We start from the raw sequence: 24705 nt of genomic DNA, 5'->3' as shown, positions 1-24705 counted from the left end.
ACTATTGCATTCTGTAGAAAATTGCTATGCTGCCACTGATTAATATTTGTCCAATAAAAGAAATTAATAGTGGTTCTTGCCGACACCATGCTACTATATTTTGGAAAAAATCCCTTCAATATAATTGTTGCAACAGTATTGCTTTCCTTAATCTTCATAGCCAAGGAGGAAGACTTCTGGAAAAACAGAGACTGAGCTTGGAATGAAAATAGCATGTGGCCTGCTATTAGTCTAGCAAATCTCCCTTAGTAGTACTTGTTGTGAAGTGATAACAGTTTTGTTTACTAGAAAGATAAGGTGAAAAATAGTATTTCATAACTGTGGTTGCTAAACATAAGCACTCATGAGATAAAACAATCTCAGAGTAAAAGAACTTGAATGTAATTTATGACCAATTCATCTTTTTAATTTGAAAGGTCATGTTTCCAACAGGTTATAAAGTTTTGGATAACATGGTCACTTTACACTATAATCAGTATTTGTCTTTTTGTTTTCTGCTGTGTCCTAACTTCTCTCTTGCTCCAGATTTCCCCTTCCCTGCATGAACACATGCCCATAACAGTGCTTGGCACATCCTTTGTCTGGGAAGTAAACAAGATCTTTAAACGTTTTGCTTGTGTAAAACACAATCCTTGCACAGGTTGTTGAACTGTAGGATAAGCCCTTTCACAAAGCTGAGCTGCAGCTGCTTGTTTCATAGCCCCAGGTCAGATAGAGAGGGAAAAGAGGTTTGCTTCAGAGGGATACTGGTGCCTTCTGGGTGCAGGGGCATTGGCAGTGTGCGGGATTGAGAGGAAAGTGTGGTAGGTGAGATAAGCTCTGTTATTCTTGGGACAAGAGACATTGGTTTAATACACTTTTATTTTAATGCCTCTTGCTGTAGCATTAGATTGCCTTCTTAAGGATTTCTAATGGTAAACAGTCTGGGACTTTAAAACTTGTTTCAAATCAGGAGAAAAGATGTTTAATTAAAAAGCAGCTTTTCTGTGGTGGCTGGTTGTCTTGATCTCCACAAACTTCAAAGGGCTGTCTATAGTCAGGGTTTTAGACTTAAATTGCCTACAGGTTTTAGTTTGCTGTGTTCAGAGATGCTTAAATGGAATCCACAGCAGAAGGTAATGTGAAAGGATGAGAAATTAAATGAGCTTTTACTGTGGAGAGGGTTAACCTAGCAAATCACTTGGGCAAGCAAAACAAATTGCCTTGACTTTGACATCCTGCTGCTGCTCCTCACTTTGCCCCGAGATCGGCAGTGCAGTCCTGGTTTCTCAGTTGCTGTGCAGCATTTGGAGATTGCTATCTCCCTTTCTACTTCTGAAAGATACGAGAACATATTTCTGGGAAGAGAACATGTTTTGGAGATTACTGCAGCTAACTCAGTTATTTCTATACCGTACTGGTAAGCTCTGCCATTATATATAAAGAAAAAAATGCATTTTAGCTACCTATAATTTGAACTTTTTATCTCACCTACTGTTATCTCATCAATAAGTACTTGGAAAAGACTTCCTGCTGGGCTGATTGTGTCTAACTGTGGTAGGGCTGTTATCTGCTAGGCTTATATTGATCTTACACAAGTACAGGTAACATAACACGTATTAATTTCATTTTGTAGAATCTTTAATCCAAGGATGCTTTAGGATCTACTTCAATAAAATTACTTCATGTTCTTCTGATCACATACTGTCTACAGATAATGAAGAGCTAAAACTAAAAAAACTTGTGATTTATATATTTTTTCTTTAATATTCTTGCTTTGATCAGCTTTCCACCTCTGAGTCATCAGTCATCCAAGTACACTCAGCAATTGTTGTTATTTCTGTATAATTAATCTGTGGTTGATTTGAAATGAATTTGGGAATTCTCAGTCTGTTTTTTTGCTTCAGAGATTCATCACTCTACTAACACTAATTAGCAGAAAGATCAACAGCTTTATGGACCATAAAAAACAAGCTGTTCTCTTATCCAGTGGTTGGCATGTGCTGGCAGGACTTGGAAGAGGAGGTTTTCCCCATTCCTAAAGAGGAGCAATTGGCAGTAGTAGAATTTTCACAAACATTGGGCTGTATAAATTATCATTAATATTGTTGAAAATTGAGATTACCTTATGAAGTCTTACAGTGTCAGCTATTTGGTACAACTTGGTGAATGGGGAAAATTGAACTTGTACAGTCATGTGACTTGTACCTTGAAACCTTCTTTGGAAATGAGACTTTCCCATAATATACAACTGCTTGTCATTGTGGTGATATGATTAGTTTAATGGCAACATATAAAAAAGGTTTTTTCCTAATAATGATGGCCTCTTGGTGTAGATATGAGGAAGTGTTCCGTATTTCCTGTGTACATAATCAAAAATTTTTCCTCTTATGGACGAAATTATACATACTAACACTGGGAATATATGAATACAATATATGATTACACCACTCCATAAAAAGCCCTATGATTTCATAGCTGTCTCTGGGGATACAGCTTAGTGGACTCCATTGGCCTGTCCCCAGCGCCAGAAGCTAGGGTGCTGTAGGATGTGGGGTAAGAATGACTGCCAGTGCAGTCTATCAGATGTGCCTTTTAATAAGAAATTTTATTTCCTGCATTTTCTTCCCTTCTCATATCAGAGCAGAAGTATTTTAAAATGGCTTTCATTGTGACGCATGTCAGGACTGGATGTACCCTGTTTAGAAAGCCTTTTCAGCTGCAGCTGCCTGAGGGCTTTCCCCAACAGCAGGGAAGGGAGAGTCACAGCCCAGCATGGGTACTAGCACCACTGGGCTCCAGGTTACAAAGGTGGGAAGGTTCAGCAGCCATGTGTGCATGACAAAAGCACAACATGCTTCATTCATTCACTACCTATCCAGAGCACATCTGGCAGTCTTTTCAATTGTCCTCCTCAAAGGTTTCCTTAAAGCACCATGCCATATGTTAAACCTATTCCAGAATTAGTAGAAGGAGATAGAGGCAGTCTGTTCTATAATTACGTGGCTGAGGAAATGTGGTGTGGAGGGGTTTTTGTTTGTTTTTTTAATGCATTCAATACAAAGCTGTCTTCTCCACATGAAGTAAAAATATTCTGCTATGAAATATGCATTTTTAGATGGTTCTTGTTGCACTGGTGTTTGAGATGACATTAGGTTATATTTGTCATTGTCAGTTACCTTCATCATTTAAGGCTTCAATCAGCCTGCATAGTGGAGTTGATTTTTATGTCCCTGTGCGCCTAGCAAGATAATTTCCATATTCTTTGACGTGTCTGGAGTCTGTACCATGTAACAGAATGAGATGAGAACAGAAGATATTGTATTCCTGTCTCATTATTTTGCCTTTAACTCCTCAATTGCTGCTTAATCGTGCTTGTATCATCAGAACATGAGAAGTTGATTGTTGTTGAGATCAAAGCAAACTGTAGCAGTAGAGGTCCTAATTAGCAGATATGTTTGCAAGCTGCCAGTTTTTAAGGAGGGAGAAATAGAGTTTAACCCTCTTTGGGACACTTTAAACAGCAGCTTGAAAATTGTTAAGAGTTACTTGTCATAGTGGAAAAACAAAAAGTGGAGAAAATTAATATTCATGTTAAATTTCTGAAGTTTGAGTTGTTGCTCCTTAAGAAGTACTCTAAGAGCTGTTGAATTAGCTGGCTCAAATATGCTTAGCAGTGAAACTGTAAAAGCACAGATGAAAGTCCAGTCCACTAGTCTGGACTTAGCTGTATGCTTGTATTTAATCAGCTGATTAACTAAATTTGAAGTTTGTGAGATTGCAGTGCTGTTGTTGCTAGTACCTGAGCTCATTAGTGCAAAACTGACTGCAGCATATTTATAAATAAACTATAATTGCACTTCAAGAACACATGATCTACACTTCTAGAGGCTTAAGTCTTCCTATTTTTTCCCTGTGGCCTCTCTCTAGTGGATGTTGTAAAGCAAATGATTTGACCACATATTTGCTTTCTCCAAGTTGGTTGCTTTAGCATAAATTGAATGTACAGATAGAGAAATATTTGAGAAGAGGGGAAAAAACACTTCCTGTACTTAATCCTTAGAATGAAGATTGACAGCTTGAGTAGAAAAATTTAGAGATATTTTCCAGTGAAAATAGGAGAAGGATTTTCTATTGATAAACTCTACCTTTTGAAAAATTACTATAAGCATGTAGGAATTTAATTATGGAGCGTAACAACATATGCATGAGACAAAGGGTCTCACAGTGAGTACTGTAGAGAAAATAGCAAGTTAACACATCATTTCATGTTTGTCTTAATGTCAGTTATGGGTTGCTGGGTATATTCTTCATAGTGCAGTGGGAGATGTTTATTTCTGACCATAAATTCTGACACCAAAACCCCGAATGTTAAGCTGGTGGAGAGTTGTGAGCCAAGAATACTGGCCACTGATTGAAGCAGTTGTTCACATAATGTTTGAATTGAGCAATAGTGAATTTTTGAGGTCCTTTGTGTTTTAGGCACAGTTTTGTTGTAAGTCTGCCAGTATCAGTTATCTCTGACCTCTTGGTATGCAGGATTCTTGTTTTTGCAAAATAGACTATATGTTGAAAGGAACTCTGCCTCAGTATCACTTGAATGTAGTTTAGTGTGCTTTCTGTAGTATCATGTGTGCAGTGTGGATCTTAAATGTCTGTTTTTCTTACTGTTACCAAAGTTACAGAACTGGACCTTGAAATTTTTCTGGAGCTGGTATAAGCTGTAAAAAAGGATGAAAGGGATGCAGTAATACCTGTATATTATGCTTGTGTTATAGGATAGACTGGCAGTTTATAAGTTTTGGAGCTGCATGTTAGAATTACGGGAAAAGGACCTATTTGTTGTTAAGACAAAGAAAAGGAAACAGTAGAGTGTTCTATCTCAGAGCTCTTTGATAAATATTATCAACTAATTATTTTGCTGAGTTGTATTTCAGTAGAGTTGTGAGGTAAGGAAGTAGTGTCATGAATGACAACATCAATCTGTAGGGTGTTTTTATCATGTAGTTATTGTTGTCATTGGTTGGCTAACAGTGCTATTGAATTAGGTATGTTTGGTGTGGAAGACTTAAAAAACCCAACCGAACAAACCAAACTGAAAACCCCAAACCTATCCTTATCTATCCAAATCTAATTTAAGGTTAGGGAGATTTGCTAGTGATCTCAAATGCATTTCAAATATTCTGTTGCTGTCACAGTACTTCAATAATAAATTGCAAATAGTCAATATAACTTCAGTGAGTATCTGTTAGCAAAGGAACTCTGAGTAATTCCCTGATCAGCAAAATTTTGTACTGTCTTTTAAATGACTTTCAGTGAGAGAATTTTGTTCCAAGCATGAACCATTATTTCTGGAATGTAATGACTTATTCCTGGTAATTGATTTATAAACAGGCTTGATTCAGCATGCTTTTGTAGTTAATGGAGGCTTCATTTTCTTTTTATACATATATATATATATGTATTTTTGGATGCAGATCTAAACCTTCATCCTACTGATTTTTGGTCCAAAACTTGATATGTCCTTTTCCAGTTCCAATTCTGCCAATATTGGCAGAATTTTAAGGTAGGTCTACTGCAGTTTTTTGTGGTTTTTTTAAGGTTCATAATCTCACCCCAAATTTTTGCCTTTGCTGGGCCACATTTATTTTTCATGCATTGTCAGCCAGAATCATGGAACCATATAATATCCTAAGTTGGAAGGAAGTCACAAAGAATCAATGAGTCCAACTTTTGACCCTGCTCAGGACGACCCAAAGAATCATGCCATGTGCCACTGCTTCATCTAAGTTTGGAAAGTGAAACAAATATAGAGCGTTTTAGGACATTTATAGTACATCAAAAAGTGAAAGAACTATAGTGAGTGTAATAGGATTTTTTACGAAGGCTTCTTCTGTAATAACAAAAGAATTTGTAATTGAGTCAGTTGTAATTATAGACTTACCTGAATAACGTTATGTTTAGGGGACAAATTGGCTGAAAGGAAAATTTCATCTTTTGCATCAGACTGGGAAAGTGGCATTATTCATTAACTTCAACTATGTGTAGCTGAGTAATATGCAAAACATGCTCCTTTAAGTTCTGGGCAATAAATAAGACATTATTAAAATGGTAAATTTTTGTTTTTTTTTTTTTTTTTTTCCTTGTTGGTGATATTAAATTTAAGTAAAACTTGCTGATGCAACTACAATAGAATAAGGCAAAATACTTAAAAGTTTCTTAGTGATGACTTCAAATCCATCCACTCTTTTCCTTTCTGGTTAACAGCTAATGGGAATGATGGGCTTTAATTCCACCCTTCCTCCCTGCCCCCAGATGTGAAAATAGACCCTAAAATTTGCAGTGTCCCCATCATTTCTTACAGCTGGGATGTCTGCAGGAGTTCAATTTGAGGCAGTAAAGCTAAGTGCCATAACTTGAACCCAGTGAATACTAAGGTGGGAGGGCTCTGCCTTTCACCTGGCAGGTGTCTGAACCTGGAGTGAGGCTTCACTTATTTGTGGCGGAAAAAGTGGTGGTACGTTGCTTCGTGCTTTGGTCTTCACTTCCTGCTGCTCAGGCAGTCTGTGTGTGGCAGTGGTGTTACCAAGAATTAGGTAAAAAAAAGTTCTTAACATCAATGTAGCATTAAGAAGCAAGCATTCTTTATTTGTCCAGATACACAGGGAATAACTTTTCCCAAAGCCATGCATGCTGAGTACAGGGAAGTTCCTGTTTATATACTATATTTTACATAAATATTGATTGATTGTCTCAGAATATGATAATCATTTCCCTGAAATCATTAACATATTTTCCTTCCCCTTTAAAAATGTGTTCTTATGTTCTGGGGGGATCTCTCTGGTAGTCCCTGGTGGTTGTAGATCCCCGATGTTCCAGCTGACCTGTCTGAGTTGGCAGGGCACAGTGGCTGATGAACTTGCAGTTCTTCTTTTTACACAGTAGACATTGTGCAGTTCCATAGGCCAGTAGTTTTGGGAGAATAAGCATTGTGTTAGCTCACCAGGTGTAGACTATTTATCCTCTGGTAACAGTGGTTGCTTTGGATATGTTGGGACTGCCATTGCTTCTCTGGTAACCTGGTGGTAGGTGGTGGCTTTAGTGTTTCTTTTGTTCACATCAAGACCTGTCAATGAATCCAGCTCTTCTGTGGTTTTTTTGTGTTTGGAAATATGCCAAGGGTAAGAAGAGGGAGCAGTACCCATCTGTGTTTCTTTTCAGAACATTTTTATGATCCAGAGCACTCTGCAGTAGAGTCCAGTCTCCTCTTTTGCCATGGCTTGTTGCTATTCCTCTGAGGTAGCTCATGCTCCTAAGGCTCCCAAAAAGAGGTGTGGAGTGAGCAACCCACTTGAAACTGGGCTTGGCAAATTTGACTTGTCCAGAGTATAGGTTCCTTAGATAAGATCAATTACATTTTTAAGTAAACCAGTGAGGGAGAAATATCTAACTTTCTGTATTTTTATAAAATATTCTGCACTCATATCATAAATACCTACAGTGGATTTAACAAGATAATTAATTAAAATAAGTATTTCTTGGCTCTTGCCTTAAAGATGTCCAGATGGCAACAGGCTATTTTGAAGACTGCTATTTCACAGCAGCTAACACAAACACATTGATGCTAGCTTCTGGTAAGTCTGTGGTACACTGTAATCATATGCAGAGCTTCACTTTGGACTAATTGTGTCTGTAGCTGCTGTCAGCCCAAATTCAGATTCTTCCATTTTGGCAAAGTACATGCATGTCTTCTGTTTGCAGTAGTGTAATAGAAAACTGCTTCTACTATTTCAACAAAAAATACTTCTATGTCCTGGTTTAGGACAAATTAGGGGAAAACACCTCCAAAGGAGCCCCTTATAGGAAACCAAACCCTCCGCAACTTCCCCCCACCACCGGGTTCAGGAGGAATTCCTTCAGAGGGGAAGTGGAAAAAACTTGTTTATTAAGGCACAACAAAAAACACTCCCCAGCACAAGAGAAATAGCCCAAGATGACCACAGATGTTTTCACCAGTCCAAGGGGGTTGAGCTGTATCTCTCTTCGCCGCAGAGGGTACGGAGCTTCTTTCGCAGACCCCGGGGGAGCTCCTGCCCGGAGTAGGTCCGATGTCTTCGGGGGGGGGGGGGGGAAGGGAACAACGGAAACCGGGGAAAAGGAAAAAAAAATGGCAAAAAAGCAAGCCAGCGAAAAGCAGAGAAAAAAGAGAGGAAAATAGAGCCAGCAAAGCAGGCAGCCAGCAGCAAGCAAGAGCAGCAAGCAAGCTAAGCAGCAAGCCAGCAGCCAGCCGGGGAGGGGGGAAGGCAGACAAAACAAACTGAGAACAGGGAGCAGAAACCACGATTGGGATAATGAGCATGAAAATGTCCTGTCCCCACGACAGTAGTGTAATAGAAAACTGCTTCTACTATTTCAACAAAAAATACTTCTATCAAAAACTTTAAAGATGCTTTCTCTGTATTTATTTTTGCATTTTGACTGGTTACAAATCAGACTTTTTAGCAGTGCAATCTACACTGTCCTAAGCACTTTTGTAAAGGTAAAATCTTACTTGGATGCCAAAACATTTTCTTAATCATATGCAATTGCTTAATTATCAGAGACAAAGTTATTTCTAAATTCTAATTGAAAATGGAAGATTTCTAGGTATTAGATTTCAGCTCATTTAGTAATTCTCAGCTGTCCTATTATGATATGCATTTGCGAGGGACAGAGGAAGGAGAGTAGTACTTCAGCAGTAGGAAAAACTTTTCTATTTAGAACTTTTCTATTATTTCTGATTTGTGACTGATTTTTGTGGAAGTGTATGTGGTTTTAGTTTCTTTGTCCTTACACAAGTCATCTTGTCCTTATACAGTAAATCATACAACAAAGAGGCAATGCTGAACATAATATGCTGAACATAATAGAAGTAAGAATTAACAACGATTCTATTTGGACCTTCAACAAATACTCATTACAGATGAATCTAGATGTACAAGAGGCATGCTCAAGGGGAAGATGCCACTGAGCTGCAGTGATGTATTGCCTATGTTCACCAACAATGATGTAATACTATTAAATAATGCTAAATTATTGCCATGACATAGTCAACTTAAATCACCCTTCATCAAAATGTGTTTTGACAAATGTGCTGGACTAACAAGGATTGCATTCAGATATGGGAAGTGATGCTTTTAGTTCCATTGTAGATACTTCAGGCTGTCCTGATTGTTTCAGGCACAGGAAGGGAGGTAAAGATACCAGCAAAGCTTCTGCAGAGGAAGTAGAGGAGGAAGTCAACTAGGACCATTTTAGAATTGAAGAGGAGAGAAGTAGGGGACCTCTATCAGTGGATGACACAATATCAATAGCATATGAAAGTGGTATGAACATTACTACCAGTGTTTCAGTGGTCTGGATGCTGGCAGTGTTATATGCTGTATATGGGCCAGAATACTGAATTAAGATGGAAGGATTGAGGTGGAGTGGAAGCCTTCCTCTCAGTCCCTCATGAATCCCTCATGAATCAGTTCACTTTAAAAGGAAAGCAGCTCCTTGGAGCATTAAACTTGAAGGCAGACATGAGTGCAGTGTGAAAATAATGATGTATTTCAGCTCAATTTTTTTGTATAATACTGGCATTGAAATCACTTAATAAGGGGAAGTGTGGATATGTATAAATTCAAGGTTATCAAAGAAAATGTAAAAGCAGTAAAATGCATACAATTATGAATGAAACTATAGCAAGAAAAGTGTAGGAGTGCTATAATGTCAAGGGAAAGGGGGAGCGGACAGTATGAGGGAATTTTTAACTTTATTTTTTTATTATTATTGGAGGACTTGAGGGAGAGTTAATTATTAACTCACTTGGGCAGGGACTGTTTTGTCATGTAGTGGTTTAATGCAGTAGGTTAGCTCTGTTCTCAGATAAGAGATTTATCTGTTACCATCTTTTTGTCTAAGGCCTGGCTAATTTTGCTTCTTTAGAAAGCATATTTCTTGTATGCCATTTCTGTGTTTAAAAGCCTGTGTACTATGAAAAGAAGAACTGGAGTTCTAGACAGTCCACTTGCCTTAATTCCAGTATTTTGTGAAAACTGTGGTACCTTTAAGGCTCCTGTTGGGGATAAAGATGGGAAGAGGGATAATTCCAGCATCAAACATGATTTCACTGGCAATTTTGATAGTGTTTACTGCCTAATTTATCTTTTCAACAGACAACCCCAACATTCTTTTAAATATTTCTTGATGCTAATCATGCAGGAAAAATAATGAAGTATTAAGTGAATTCTTAGAGTGGAGATACTGACTATAGAGTATTGAGTAAATCCTCTCTGCTTTCTTGTCAGTCAGGCAAAATATTACAGTTCAAGAAAGGGCTTAGTACAAGATTCTGTTGTGTAGGATTGCATCTCCTGTAGCCTCTGCATCAAGATATCTTAGACTTTCTTTCAGATGTCTGAGCAAGATAAAGACAGAGTAAAAGATAGGTTACTGTAAAGGACGAATAGTAAAGGTGGCTGTTAGAATGCCTTGCACATGATAAGGTACAGACAATATTAGCTCTTCATATTTTGGATCTGGTGCACATTTGCAACAAAAAGTACAAGCATTAAGAATAACACTTATTTCTTATATATTTTTCTCCTCCTAGACTAAATTGTCTTGTTATTTAAACCTTTTTGGCTTATTTTACTTAAAACAATGTTAATTTGTGTATTAAATGCAAATGATTGCCTTCCATCTTCTTTCTTGGGAAGCTCAAGTGGGATTCATGTGAAATGAAAATTACTGCGGTCTGGGAAGGGCCTAGTGTCTGATAGTGGATTTTGAGACTGGTTTTAACCCCCTGTGTCCTAGTTCTGGCCAGGACAGAGTTAATTTTCTTTACAGTACTGGGTGTGGTGGTGTGTGCTGTAGTCCTGGCTGCCAGGGTGGCTGAGCTTGCTGTATTGTTGAGCCCAAGAGTTCTGGGCTGCCATGTGCTGTGCTGTGTGCATATGCTATTGATATTGTGTCATCTACTGATAGAGGTCCCCTACTTCTCTTCTCTTCAATTCTAAAAATTGCAAATGTTACTCATGACCATCTTATCTCATTACTGGGGGGTAAGAGAAAGGGTCTCTTTCTCTTGCTACCAAAAAGAAAAGGGTTTCTTTCTGATCCTGGAGAAAGTGTGGCAGACAGATGGTCTGTCTGCCATTGTTTTTTGTTGTCCTGGACTCAGTGAGCATTTTTGCATGTAAATAACCCTCTCGTTGTGTACATTTTTGTGTTTAGTGTTGTTGCTGTTCATTTTCTTATCTCATTGCTATTTCCAGTAAATGTCCTTACCTCAATCCTTGATCTCTGTCTTTTGTTTGTCTCACTAGAGTAGGAGGGGAGCAGCTTACAATTTTCTTTTTTAGTGGAAAAACTAAGGTTGGGAAACTAAGGTTGGGAATACCAAACCACGACACTCTATGAGAAAGTGCACTTGTTAACCAAAGAGTGATGATGTTCCCCAGTTTTAGAACAAACTTTAATAGAATGAACCTTTTTCTTGAAAGGATCAGATGAAGACTTACTGCTTTTCAAATATTGATTTATATGAGGATAAAATGCCCTAATATTATGCTACAGTGATGGAGTTGAAAATTATTTAATATAATTTTCTTGATGGCTTTTAGAGTGGATTAATATGGAGTTTCTGAAGGAGTTATGCGTATCGTATGTCTGCTTGACAAAATAGGTATCGTTGAAGCATTTTGCTGATGGCTCTTTGGAGCTATCTGGATGTTGCTGGAAGTCTGGAAACCTATGGATTGCAGCACTAGGAAATGTTTGATTTCACCCTTCTCTGAGAACTTCATCTTACCAGTGTCCAACAAATAGAGTCAAAAAGGAAGGAAAGAAAAGGCATAGACCTCTTTTTATGTAGAAAGCATCACAGAAATAAAGCATACCTATTTAAACAGAAGGTTTGTATAACTTCTTTTTTTTGCAGTCACTTCCTAATTCTCTTTTTCCTGTCCAGATGAGAAGGAATTAACCTTTTGAACTGATAGATATTAAGCTCTCTCTGACTGCATATGTCACTGATATATTTGAGGATTGACATAAATGGAATATCAAAGATGTGTATATTGCAATCAATGCCTTAAGCTTTTTATGACATCCTTTTAGTTGAGCATGATAGGAACCTATGCAAAAAGGGAACCAAAATTTGATAGAAAGAGGTAGAGAGAGCAGATGGGAAATTAATTCAGGTTTTCCGGTTCTGGGAAATGTTACCCTAGATAATGGGCAAGAAACTTCAGCTTTGTTGTACATTTTTCTTCTAGTCTTGGGCAGGCTGTTAGCAAATTGGGTGCAAAAATGTTTATGGGTTCCGCTTTACTGATGTAACAAAGAACAAAACACATTTGGAAGACTAATTGGAAAGCGTTAAAAGACTATGCTGTGCTGCTGCTTGGGAACTTCCAGCTTCCAAGACAGTCACTTCCCAGAGACCTCAGCAACTCACAGTGGATCTGCCATTAAAATAAAAGTATGAAGCTGAGGCTTTTGATTTTTTGGCAAACCTGTGCCGATTTACCAGGGTACATATCCTGTGTCAGTGGTCGCGCACAAAGCCACTGCATAGCTGTCTGAGATGACAAGATTAATGAGGTGGGGTTTAATAATTTCAGGAAAGAAATGTTTAACTCATGTGGTTTGGAGATGTTTTTCATTTGATCTGTTCAGTCAAGGTCTTGCATTGTATTTTTAAACTAAGATTTGATTAAAAATAAAATTCTCAATTGTTGCTTTGCATCAGCTTGTTGGTCTTCCAAGAGAAAACAGTTGGCTTTAGTAATATGATTGTCTCACTTTTGCACAGGTTGCAGAGATAAGTAAGAACTTAAAGTGGTCATATTGCTAAGACCAATATCTGGCTTGTTGTCCTGTTTCTTGGCAGTGGCTGAAAGTAAGCAGAAATTAACAATATTGATAGATGCTTGTCATCTTAGTACAATTCCATGAATATTCTCCTTGCTGCTAGTTTGTAGCTCAGGCTTCATGAGCAGGAGATGTGGTCTGCCTCATTAGTACCTGTAGTGAGACGATCCTGATTGAGTGATGGGGAGGGTGGCCCTGTGACCCTGTGTGGCCCTGGGCTTGAGGTTTCCTCCCCACAGTGAAGTGACACAACTGAGCAGAGAGCACAGGCACTGAGAGCCCCATGTGAGCACTCCTAAGGAATGGCTGACCTGCACCTTGGTCATCTCCCCTTACTTGGGACACTGGATAAAGATCCTTGGGAACTGAGTGATATGTATTAGGTAGATTATGAGGAATTCTGGAATAGAAGCAGAATAGTCCTTGCACACAAAATTGTGTGCTTGTCCACATGGTAAGTGTCTTATTCCAATAAATCTCACTTTGTCCCTCAGACTCAGAACCTTATTCCTTCAAGGGGTAAATAGAGGAATGTTTCTTAATACATTTTTCTTGTTTTCATTTTTGACTAGCTTTCAGAAGTTAGCTAGCTAGAACTAGCTTTAAGTTTCAGAACTAGCATTCTAGATGTTTGTATCTCTTGTTGTTTTAAATATGTTTCTATGTAGGAAAAAGGTACAGTTTTGAGAACAGAATTGTATCTAGTGGAAGGATGATCTGAAGAACTACCAAGTGAATGGTGGGAATTCTGTTGGAATCAGCTCTGGTCAGGACTGCAGTGAATGATGTTTCACAGTGGCAAGAGTGTTACAGTAAACTGTCCATTGCATTGCCTCAACTGCAACCTCTCATATTTTAACTCACTCTTTCTGAACTTGACAGGCAAATATTTGCTTCCCAGTGCAACTGGACAGCAGCTGTGGCAACCTATAGAAACCACTAATCTTGTTCGGATGCGCTACCAAACATTTGGACAGTCAGCACCTTCACTCACTGCTAGTTTGGTGAGTAACTACTTTTCAAGGCTAGAAATGTACCAAAAAAATTTTATCTCTACGTCTGTTGGTGGGAGGATGGGGATCAAACCAGAATCTATTTCCAGACCAATCTCTCCTCCTTACACTGCATTTTTGAAGTACCTAATGCATGCCTACACAACATTACTTAATATGTTGAGTGCAGCTGAATAACATTTATGGTAGCTGTAACTCTGAATTGGGTTACTGGATTTTGCATAAAGCCTGAGCTGAATGTTGCATTAATGCTTGCATTTAAATGGTTTCTTTTCTTAAAAAAAGGGCATGCTATACACGGCAACTGTCCTTTCTCCTGAGCATTCTTTTCTATCAATGTCTGTTTTCACTTCTGGAAGTACTTAGTCCTCATGAGGAGATAGATGTGTGAAGCAAGTGTTTAATGAAGTCTTTTGGATAAAAGTATAAGGGAAGAGAAAGGGGCAGAGATGCATCATACACTTGAACTGTCAGCTTTTTGGTTTCAAGCATCTGTTTTACTGCTTTGTGTTTCTGTATATTAATATCTTAAGAAGTGTTGAAGTTTAAGGCAGGGCTCTGTGTACTAGCCTATACTTTTCTTCAAAGAGTTGTGGTAATATGTTACTTGTATAAAGAAAGAAAAAAATTTATTAATGCTTTGCCTCTCTTGCCTTTAGTGGTCATTAAAACTTTGTTGATCTGTATCTGCTTTCTAGGGGAAGCTTATTTTGTGATTTGTTTTGGATTTTTTAGACACAGTATTCAGGCTGAAGGCAGCTATGGTCAGCTAATATTGAACAGATATCACCATGACACTTTTTCGTATGATACTGATAGATGACTTTTTTTTCCATGATCTGTCTGAAGTAGCATTTCACTTCAAATGCCACAAATCTTCACTTACAAATCTAATTCTGGATTTTGCTTGTTCTGCTTGTCATCTTGCTTGGTAGTGGTGGTGCTGTTTATGGCTCTTTAGGTCAGATATGGCTTTTTGGACTCCACACTTGCTGCAAACACTTCATTCTATTGGAAATTCTGTGCTTTGATCCCTAATATTTTCCAGGGAATTAAGTGTCAACCTATGTATTGTGTTAATTGTGAATGAAGTATTTGGATTATGTATAATTAAAATGAAAAGGAAAATAGATGAATGGTCAGAAATGCATTCAAATTGCATTAAATACACATTTTTTCTTCTTTTCTATATTTGAGAATAAAAAATATTTCTTCCAAATTAATTGAATTTAAAAAGGGCTGTGTTGCTGTTTGATGGTCTGTTTCCATCTGCACAGCTATTAGGGGGCATGCTGCTAGCAATACTGTGGTTTTGTTTTGCTGTGATGCTTAAACTAGAGGAAGATACAGCACTATTTTGACAATAAGCACTTTAAATGGTCATAAAAAATAGACTAATGAAAAATTCAGTGAGCCTTGCTTCCTTAAGGTCCTTTAACTCATCACCTATATAGTTTTATGGCATATCTGTCTGCCACAGACTTCTTCCTTCCTGTCTCTCTACATCTTTTATCTGTGCCTGACTGCAGTTTCTTTCATGCTGGTGCAAAAGCAGGCAAGAACCGTCTAAGCAGATCTGAGCAGATTGTGCATAGGGTGGAGGTGCAGATTTCTCAGAAGTATTTATTTTTTATCTAGAACTGCTGATCAGACTTGCCTTCTAAGGAGGTTAATGTTAGTGTCAAATAGGCAGAGCTCTTTTCAAGCCTCCTTTGACAAATACTTTGCTGCAGGCTTTTGAAGGACTTCGGTCTTGGGTTAAAAGGGGCCATAAGTTAGGGATCACTCCCTTTCCTTGCATACTTTTCTTTTCCCCTTGATTCTGTGATTTGGCAGAGTTGAATTTGGGAAGCCTATTGTTAGATTGTAGTAATTGGAGCTTTTAATCATACCTAGGAGAGAGTTTACCCTTATGTAGAAGAGATTTTTATGAAGAATTTTCATATAGCTGTTCACAGCCTGAGTTGAAATGACTTTAAATGTATTGTCTCGCTCATCTGAAAAATAATTAACCTGTTATTAGTTCTTTTACTAGAACTAGCTATTCTCACTTGAGTTGATACTCAGCTGGTCTGGATCTGACTGAGTAGTGATTATGAGCCAATCTAGACAAGAATGACAAGTGAACAGGTCAAAGATACATGGTAGTGTTTAGTGCAATTGCAAACAGGGTATAAAAAAAGTAATTCTTTTTCTTGTTCTGTCAATAATTTATTAAAAAATCTCAAAATCTCTCACTGGTTCACAGGTGTAAAACTTTTCTGTGGGAAATGATAGCTTTTTTTTTTTACAGAATATTGATTAAAAATGGGCTGCAGGTGTTGCTTTAGGTAGAGTTCAATACCTATGCATGATTCACTCCTATAGTATAGGCAGTTGGACTATAAATTAAAAATACGGTTTCTGTGTAGACCTGCAGAACTGGTTTAAAGATGTATAGGAGGCTGATTTTGTGATTAGTGGGTAGTGTATTGGATTTGATGTGGACCCTTAATTCACAGAATCACAGAATAATCTGAGTTGGAGGGGACTCAAAAGGATCATAAAGTCCAGCTCTTGGCCCTGCAGAGAACAACCTCATAAATCACACCATGTGCCTGAGAGCATTGTCCAAATACTTCTTGAACTCTGTCAGGCTGGTGCTGTGATCACTTCCCTGGGGAGCCTGTTCAGTGCCCAGCCATTTTCTGGGTGAAGAAACTTTTCCTAATATCCAACCTAAACCTCCCCTGTTGCAACTTCAGGCCATTCCCTCAGGTCCTGTCACTGCTCACCAGAGCTAAGAGATCAATGCCTACTTGTCCTCTTCCCCTCACGAGGAAGTTGTGACTGCAATGGGGTCGCCCCTCTATTCAGAGGTAGCTAAGTCGTAGTCGTGCTACTTTTAAATTTCTGTTATGAGCATTTCGAACTGTCCATGACAGACAGATTCTGTGGTGGTGAAACAGACAATGTGAGTCTTCACAGAGAATTAGTGTGGACTTAAAAACATTAAGAAAATGATGTGGAATGTCTTCAGCACTGAATAGAAAAGGAAAGCTGAGTTGAGGAGTGGTTCTGCTTTAGGGATGTTTTTATAGGTCATGTCGTTCTGGTCAGTCTCTTCCTCTCCACGGTCAGTAATAGGTGCTCCTGGAAGGTGATTCAGTGTGCATCTCAATGCTGAGTTTTGCAGGAGTGTAGGAAAACTGTGGTAGAGCTAGTTTATCTGATTCCTTGCACTGTAGGCTGCCAGTCATCTCACTCGACTTCAGGCATCTTTTCAGGGTAGGATGGATTGGGAGATAACATAAAGTTGCTACCTCATTCAGTGTCCAAAGTTTAGGGGTCATTCACCTGTTCTCTACCAGTCCCCTCTACCACTCCATAAGTATTTTCAAATATTGTTTGTAAACTTACTGTTTTGACTTTTCCATTTATTACTGTGAGAAGAATTTTTGGAAAATGCTTCAAAATAAATAGAAATAAATGCAGTTTTATTAAATTCTCATTGTAATAAGCTGATATGCTTAAAGTTATGATAACAAGTCTGAAATTGAGCAATTAATTACTGTTTTTTAGGCATAAAGGTATATTGTGGGACACAGATTGAATGAAATTATTGATTTTAACATTTTCTACTTAGCTTCCTATATAAATGCAATGGAAACCTAAACATAAAGTGTCTATGATACATAATGATAAATGTGTACATGAAAGGAAATGAATTTGCACAAATTAATTGGGAAAGTTTTTTTCATATTTGGCTTTGTCATGGCTTACTGTCAAACTCCTGTTATGAGTTTTATTGATTTATTGCTTGTTTGGCTGTATGGTGTTTTTTTCCTAATTAAAAAAAATAGTAATCTCTTGCTTTAAGGAGCAGGAAGTTTTTCATTTTGTTTATCTGTTTTATATTAATAAAAGAAAAATCCTTTGTGCCACAAGAAAGGTTTCTGTCAGTCCAGAGAGCTTTCTGGGACAGCATATTTCAAGAATACATTATGGTAACTTGCTCTGTGAAATAGTCACATAATAGAAATACACTATAACAAAGATCCTCAAATTAAACATATAGATTGTGGTGCACTTGGCTTTTAAATTCAGTCAAGACTGGATGTGTGATTTCAGCTTTATGGCAAGTATTGAGCTTAAGTTGGCTAGTGCTTCTGTTGTGTGAGATGAGTATACACCATGAAGTAAATTAGACTCTGAAAAACATATGGTTTCTTCATGGAAATGTGAAAGATGTCAATGAAATTACTATTAGTTTAATAATGGATCATCTTTTAGTACTTGGAAATAATTTCTAGTAATGTCAAAACTAGACAAAAGCAATAAAACTGGCCTTTGTGAATGCTTTATGCCCTTTCCTGCTAAGCAGTGAAGGGATGTTTTGTCTAGGTATGGCTGGAAACATTTGCTACTTTTTAGCATACTACTTACTTTGAATTTTACAGGATTTACCTCTTGATTTCTTCCCCCTTCCAAACCAGGCATCCCCCTGCATACTGCCTTCCCCAAAACAACAGAAGACTGAATTTGCAAACATCTGTACTTCAGTTGCTTTTTATTACCATTTTATCAGTGTTAATTTGTAAGAATGGTCATATGGAAACTGGAGGGGGCTAATTATATAAAGTACTTGTTTATAAGTTGGATTGCTGAAAGGAAAAAACATAAAAAACAGTTCTACTTCTTCAGAAAGAGTTTTGCCTCTTCCTCTCTTTTAAATAGTATAATACAGAAAATGAGTAAGTGTGTCTTTGTTAAATATGCCATTAACTTCAGCTAAATTGACATAATGTTGACGGTTATTATGAGAACTGTTTCAAAACTAATTATGCTAATTAGAACTTAACTACCAGTAATTACACGTATTCAAACAGCATGCCAACACCCTTTTGTGTGTAAGATGTAAGACAGCCATTTGTTGTCTGAGAAGCTGCAAAATTACAGCATAGATAATAAATGATAGCTAACAAATAAAATACATTCTTTAGAAGTACTAATTGGTTAGATAAGCGAATGACAGTATCAATTGTGCTTCGCCAACCTACGTAATTTAAAAAAAGACTTCTATTTAAATGTTTTATTTGTAATTGTAGGAAATTTTTCAAATCACTAATTGTCTGTGTTCAGTTTTATATGATGAATATCAGGTGTAGCTGAACTTCTTTTTAAGTAAACTTCCTTGAAAGCAAAAGGAACTGCATCTGAAACTTGGGTTGCTTTAAGTTTTAGTTCCTTCTGTCCAGGGATTCAGGTTTTCAATGCTTGAGTGTGAGCAGGTAATTAATAGTCTGACAGTTAATGCAGCGCAAGTACAAGGATGGCACTTGTGAGAAGCACAAAAACTATATAACATAAATTGCCAAAGTAGCTAATCTTGGTTTGTTATCTCTAATCTCCCCAAAATAGTTAGCTAGACTTCAGAAACAGAGTCTGAACTGAGGAAGTTGCTTGAATGCTAAACCCCTGTATAAAGTTGAAAATCATATTCTTATTTAACTTAAAATAAGCTTAACATCTAAGAGTAATTACAAAAAATCTTTTTAAAATGTGACGTTTTATTCCTATGAAATGCTAAAATTGTCAAGCAATGATAGCAGGTTTTCTGTGCTTCAGTTGCTTCTAACTTTTAAGACTAGATGTTCTCCCTTGTGTATTTTATTCCATTAATTCCTTACCCATGAATATGTATTTTCATTCATATTTCTTTGTCTGTATTTGCCTTTTAACAAATACTTAATTGCAGTTCTAATCCAGTGGATAGATCTAAGATGTGCCTATATGTTTTGTATTTGTACACAGCAAAAGGCTGGAGTAGACCTGGTCCAGAGTTGTGAAACTATAATACTTTGACAGGCTGATGCAAGAAGTTGCTGACTGGGTATTCTCTTCCATAAATACAAATGTATCTCTATCATTGTCTCTATCATTGTTTTCAAAATAGTCATGGTGTACTTGAATATAGAACAAAACTGTAGATGTAGCTGCTTGACAGAATTCTAGATACTGAATCCTTTCCTAAGTCATCTGATTAAAACTACTGGCTTTATTAATTCTTTTTCTTTTCTTGCTTTTTCTTGGGTGTGGATAAAATACAGATATGGTCATGGCTGGGGTTGACATTTCTCCCAGAGAGAGCCTGTGATTTCTCAGAGAACACAGCTTGTGCTGCAAATTTTCATTAGTTAAAGAATAATGGAAAAAGTAGGTAAAATAATAATCTCTCAGAGAAGACTAACCTAGGTTAAAAAGTCCTATGCATATGCATATGTAGTGTGTTTTTCAAAAATACCCCCTTTGTGGTGAAGTAGGTCACTTCCCATCTGCCTCAGCTAGCTTCCAGCTGTCAGGATGTACTGAGCATGAGAGAGAAATGAAAGGAGATGTTGCACAGTTTATTAGAGCTGAATGTAGGTATAACCCTCTTCTGTATCCTGTTAATGATATACTATGAGGAGAGAACAAATACATGTAGGAGCTAAGTAATACATCCCTATTTTGCATGAGTACCATGCTACTGTTTTCCAGATGTCCCATATAAGAGTCTTCTTCCTTCATGTGAGACTTACCATGAATGGTGAAAAGGCTCACTGGGACCAGTTTCTAGTTTTAGATAATCAAGAATCTAGGGCTGTTAAAATTTTTGTCGGCTGAGGATGTCTTTGTTCTTCTTGTGTAGAACTCACACAGTTGAGATCATGTAAGCTAGGTTAAATATAGTGCATCACAGTGCATCATAGTTCATCAGAGGTGATGAACTGTAGCTTCTGATTGTATGTTAGTAGTGGCTCTGAATAAGGGCTTATTCTTGTCTGATGTAATGTTTGAGTTGTCTGAGTGTGGTGTTAGTGATGGTTATCATAAAATGTCATCTAGAATTGTGTTGCCAGTATGACTTAGAAAGTGGGAAAAGTGGGAAGTGTTACCAAAGTGAGGCTGTGAACTTTTCGCCCAGGTAGAACTGGCCACATGAGAGACAAAGGAGTAGTGATACTTTGCAGTAAACTATATGACCAGAAGAAATCAATGTGTAATCATGTATAGTGTTTGAAGTTTAGATGCCTTTCTGGGAATAAAACTTTCTTGGCTTGTTGTTGGACTTTACTTAGAGGATAACTGCACAAAATTATAATCTGTGATTAACAAGGGATAAAACTCAAGAATATAGTGATGAACTTTTTTGGCCTTAGATCAAAAGGTTCTGCAACTCCTTAAAAGATTTATAGGTGTGGAAATGGAAGGGGGATCAAGAGGTTATAAAGGACATGAAGAGCAGGAAGAAACTGGAAAAATTACTGGCATTTGGAAGGATTGAGGAAAATTTAACCATAATGCTGTCTCCTGTTCCATACTATCTTCTGTTCCCTCTGGTCACAAAAAGCAGACTACTGCGAATTCATTTTCTGTTAGTTAGCATATTAATTGAAACAGTGATACATTTACGGTTTGTAACATTTAATGACAAAATAGTAAACAAGTTGCAAGGAGATATTTCTTTGCTTGAGGAGTTGTGCGCTCATGTATGAATCTAATTTGATTGGTCTGATTTCCAGTGTCAGAAGTACGTAATGGAAGCTTAAACTAATTACAATCACAGCTCTGTCTTCAAAATAAACTGAGATAAAGTGGGTATGGGGAATAATGTGATGAGTGTAGGAAAACTGCTGTCTATACTTGGGTCAGCATTCAGGATCTGAAGTGAGAGGTGTTGGTAACCTCAAACTGAGAGTTCCCTGTGTGGTGTGGGTGAGTGTAGTAGGTTAGGGTGTTGTTTGGTGTTCTTATAAGGCAATTACAATTTCTTTGACTGTTCTTAGCAGTCTTAGGAATTTGGTACTCATTCATAATTAGAATAGGTTGATTAATTAAAAAAAAAAATGGGGTAGAGGACAAGATGCTGTTCCACTGACCTGAATTTTAATAGTGATACTCTATATTGTTAAGAGACTTAAAGTTTTTACAATGCTAAAAATTATTCCTAGTGCTGCTATTGCTATAGAAAACTTGATCCCTGTTTTGGCAGTTTCAGTTGACAAAAATGCAAATATTAAAATTCTTTGAACTTCCTAGTAAAGTTTGGCCTAAAATAGTTTGGCTTCTGTTTGGAAGCTGATGAGACACATTCCTTTCTGTTAATTTTTTTTTTGCTGTGGAGCAGCATCCTTATGTTAAACGATGACTAAATAGGATAGCATTCTAGATTGGTGAAGTAACATCTTTATTTTCCTTCCTGTAAGCTGACATGTTCTCATGCCTGTGGTACTCGCAAATGACTGTAATATAGCAGGGGATGGAAGCAGACAGTTTGGAAACAGTATCTCTCATTCCTCAATCTGAAGTACTCCCATGGTTCTGATGATAGCTGTCACTCTCAAAACAAAGAGACTCAAACTGAATTGAATGACACTGCTGACTTACAGGCACTGGAGCAAAGTGGGGAAATGTAGTTTTTCCAGATCTCTGGTGGGAATAAATGTTCTTCCTCATTGATTTTTTTTTTTTTTTAAGTTCCACAAAGCAAAGATATCTAGCAAGAATTTTTCTGAAACACACAACAGAGTACTTTTGTGTTGGATGGTGCATTGCTATTTCTTATCTCTTACAGTTTTAGGTTTAAAAGCAACTGCTGTTTACTGACCTGAAACTTTAAGTGGGTTTACCACTACAGTTGGCTTTGACACATGCTGCTGGGTATTTGTAACTCTGGTTTTTAGTCAGACTTTCTTGTACATTCATGTAACACCAAATGTGTTACTGTAAAATGCACTTTTGTCCTGTGGAGGCAGGTGGGAATGTGGACTTCAATATTTTTTACCATACCTGTTAGTATTCTTGCAGTCTCTCCCTTGTTCTGATAAACGGTGATTTAAATTGTTCTAGCTTCACTGGTGTGAAATGGTCATTGCATTTGCTTACCTCTTCTGTACCCTGCCACAATGGACTGATGATTTTTAGCATCAACTCTGTTGCCATCTCAGTAAAGCTTGAAAGTACTGCTTGTTTTTTTTTTTTTTGTTTTTGTTTTTTTTTTTTTGTTTTTTTTTTTGTTTTTTTTTTTGTTTTGTTTTGGGTTGTTTTTTTTTTTTAATCACAGTACGCCCAATTGTGGTGCATATGTCTCTATCCAATTCTATCAGATTTTTAATCATTGCATCTATTAAGCATTTTCTTTCATGGTGTTGCAGAGATTAAGAAACTAGGTAAGTGCTCAAGCTGACCTAATGTCACTTGACCTAAAGATATAATAGGGAGATGTAATAGGAGATTGGTTAACTGCTACTCTCTCATGGATGCATTTAACCTCTTGATCATTGTGGAATAGCTGCGATTATGTGGTACAATGGAAAATACTCAGTATTTGGTCAGTTAAATCCAGAAATGATGGTTGGCTTTGTAAGCATGGAATAATTTAATAGTAATAATATACGCTTGGCTGATCACAGATTTCTTTTGTGATCTGTTAGGATGAAGGTGGTAAGAAACAAAGTTGAATTATGAGATTGCCTGCTGTAATTGAGGGAGAAAAAAATCAAGTTAAGTAAGAGAATTAGCTTACAGTGAAGTGGAGATGGATCTCAGTGTATTTCATTATTCTCATAAAAATTTTTCTTTCTAGTAAGAGCATATCCTGAACAAACATTCCTAGCATGAAGTTGCTTTTCCAGAAAGCTGTAACTGTGAATAAATCTTTTTGGTGTGCTTGTTATATGTCCTCCACCTATTAAATATGGGATTGCAACTAGCAATCATTAGGAGAATGTTCCCTTTTATTCCAGACTTCCTTATTTTGCTGATTTGTAATGGAATTTCTATCCATAGGGACTTAAGACTTCAGCAAGGTAAACTATATTCTGAATTAATTTGAATGTTGAAAGGCTTAACCATTGATCTCTTATGAAGGAGAGTGTTTTTGTGAAGCAGCTGGACCACATACAGTGGAAAGTATTGAGTCTTATAGTAGAAGAAACAGCCAAAACACATTAAGAAAAATTATGTGTCCTTAAGAGAAAGTACATTAATACATTATCTCATTGAGAAAACACTGCATTATTGTAAGTGTTAGATTAAATGCTTCTAAAAAGGAAAATGGGACATCAAAATAAAGGAGACTGAATGCATCACTGTTCAGAGTGATCTCAAAACAAGAACTTAACCTTGCCAAAGTTTGATAATTTTGGTTGGAGTGGAGCTTGCCTACTACTGATTTCACTTGAGAATCAAACTCTTAAATGTCTAACAGGGATTATTCTGAATGTAATTGCTATTACTATTTTGCCATGAGGTTGTGGTGTTTTTGTTTTTTTTCTTTTTTTTTTTTTTTTTAAGAATTTGGTTCCTTTTCCATTTACAGAATGTGAAATATTCCACTGAGCTGATTGTTAGAAAAGTCTCAACTCAGAGGGATTTTTATTTGTTCTCTGAAAACATAGCTATATGTGTGGCACTTCAAATTCTAAGATTAAAAATGGTGTAGCTTCTGTATGTTTGATGTTAGGCTTTCTTTGGGAAGATACTGAGACAAATAGTTCAGCAAGTTTTGAAAAAAGCGATAACATTATATGTGTATCTCAGTTCTTGTTGGAAGGTGACACATGAGAGATTCAGACTGTACTCACAATGTGCCTGTCTTTTCAGAAAGAAATTTCTTTTATGTTATTGTGTAATTATGGAAGATGTAGAGAATTGGGGGGCTGACTGCCTTTTTTTAATTGATGATATAGCTATGCCTTTTGATGGAGGAAGAAACAGTATTTTATGGAAAAAGCAAAATGGATTAAGCTGACATGTCTGTTGTGAACCGTCTTCTGTGTGTTCTGTC

General features: G+C 37.1%; 1 protein-coding gene across 1 annotated transcript in view; it reads left to right on the top strand.

The window, feature by feature from the left end:
- Window positions 1-24705, top strand: part of MAST4 (microtubule associated serine/threonine kinase family member 4) — a 292007-nt gene that overhangs the window by 70096 nt on the left and 197206 nt on the right. Inside the window, exon 3 of the mRNA XM_054002715.1 lies at window positions 13765-13886. Coding sequence (XP_053858690.1) covers window positions 13765-13886 — 122 coding nt within the window. The remainder of the gene's footprint in view (window positions 1-13764; window positions 13887-24705) is intronic.

This window comes from Vidua macroura, chromosome Z (genome assembly GCF_024509145.1).
Source record: "Vidua macroura isolate BioBank_ID:100142 chromosome Z, ASM2450914v1, whole genome shotgun sequence".
NCBI lineage: Eukaryota > Metazoa > Chordata > Aves > Passeriformes > Viduidae > Vidua > Vidua macroura.
Note: the sequence above shows the minus strand (reverse complement) of the source record. Positions and strands in the feature narration are given on the sequence as shown.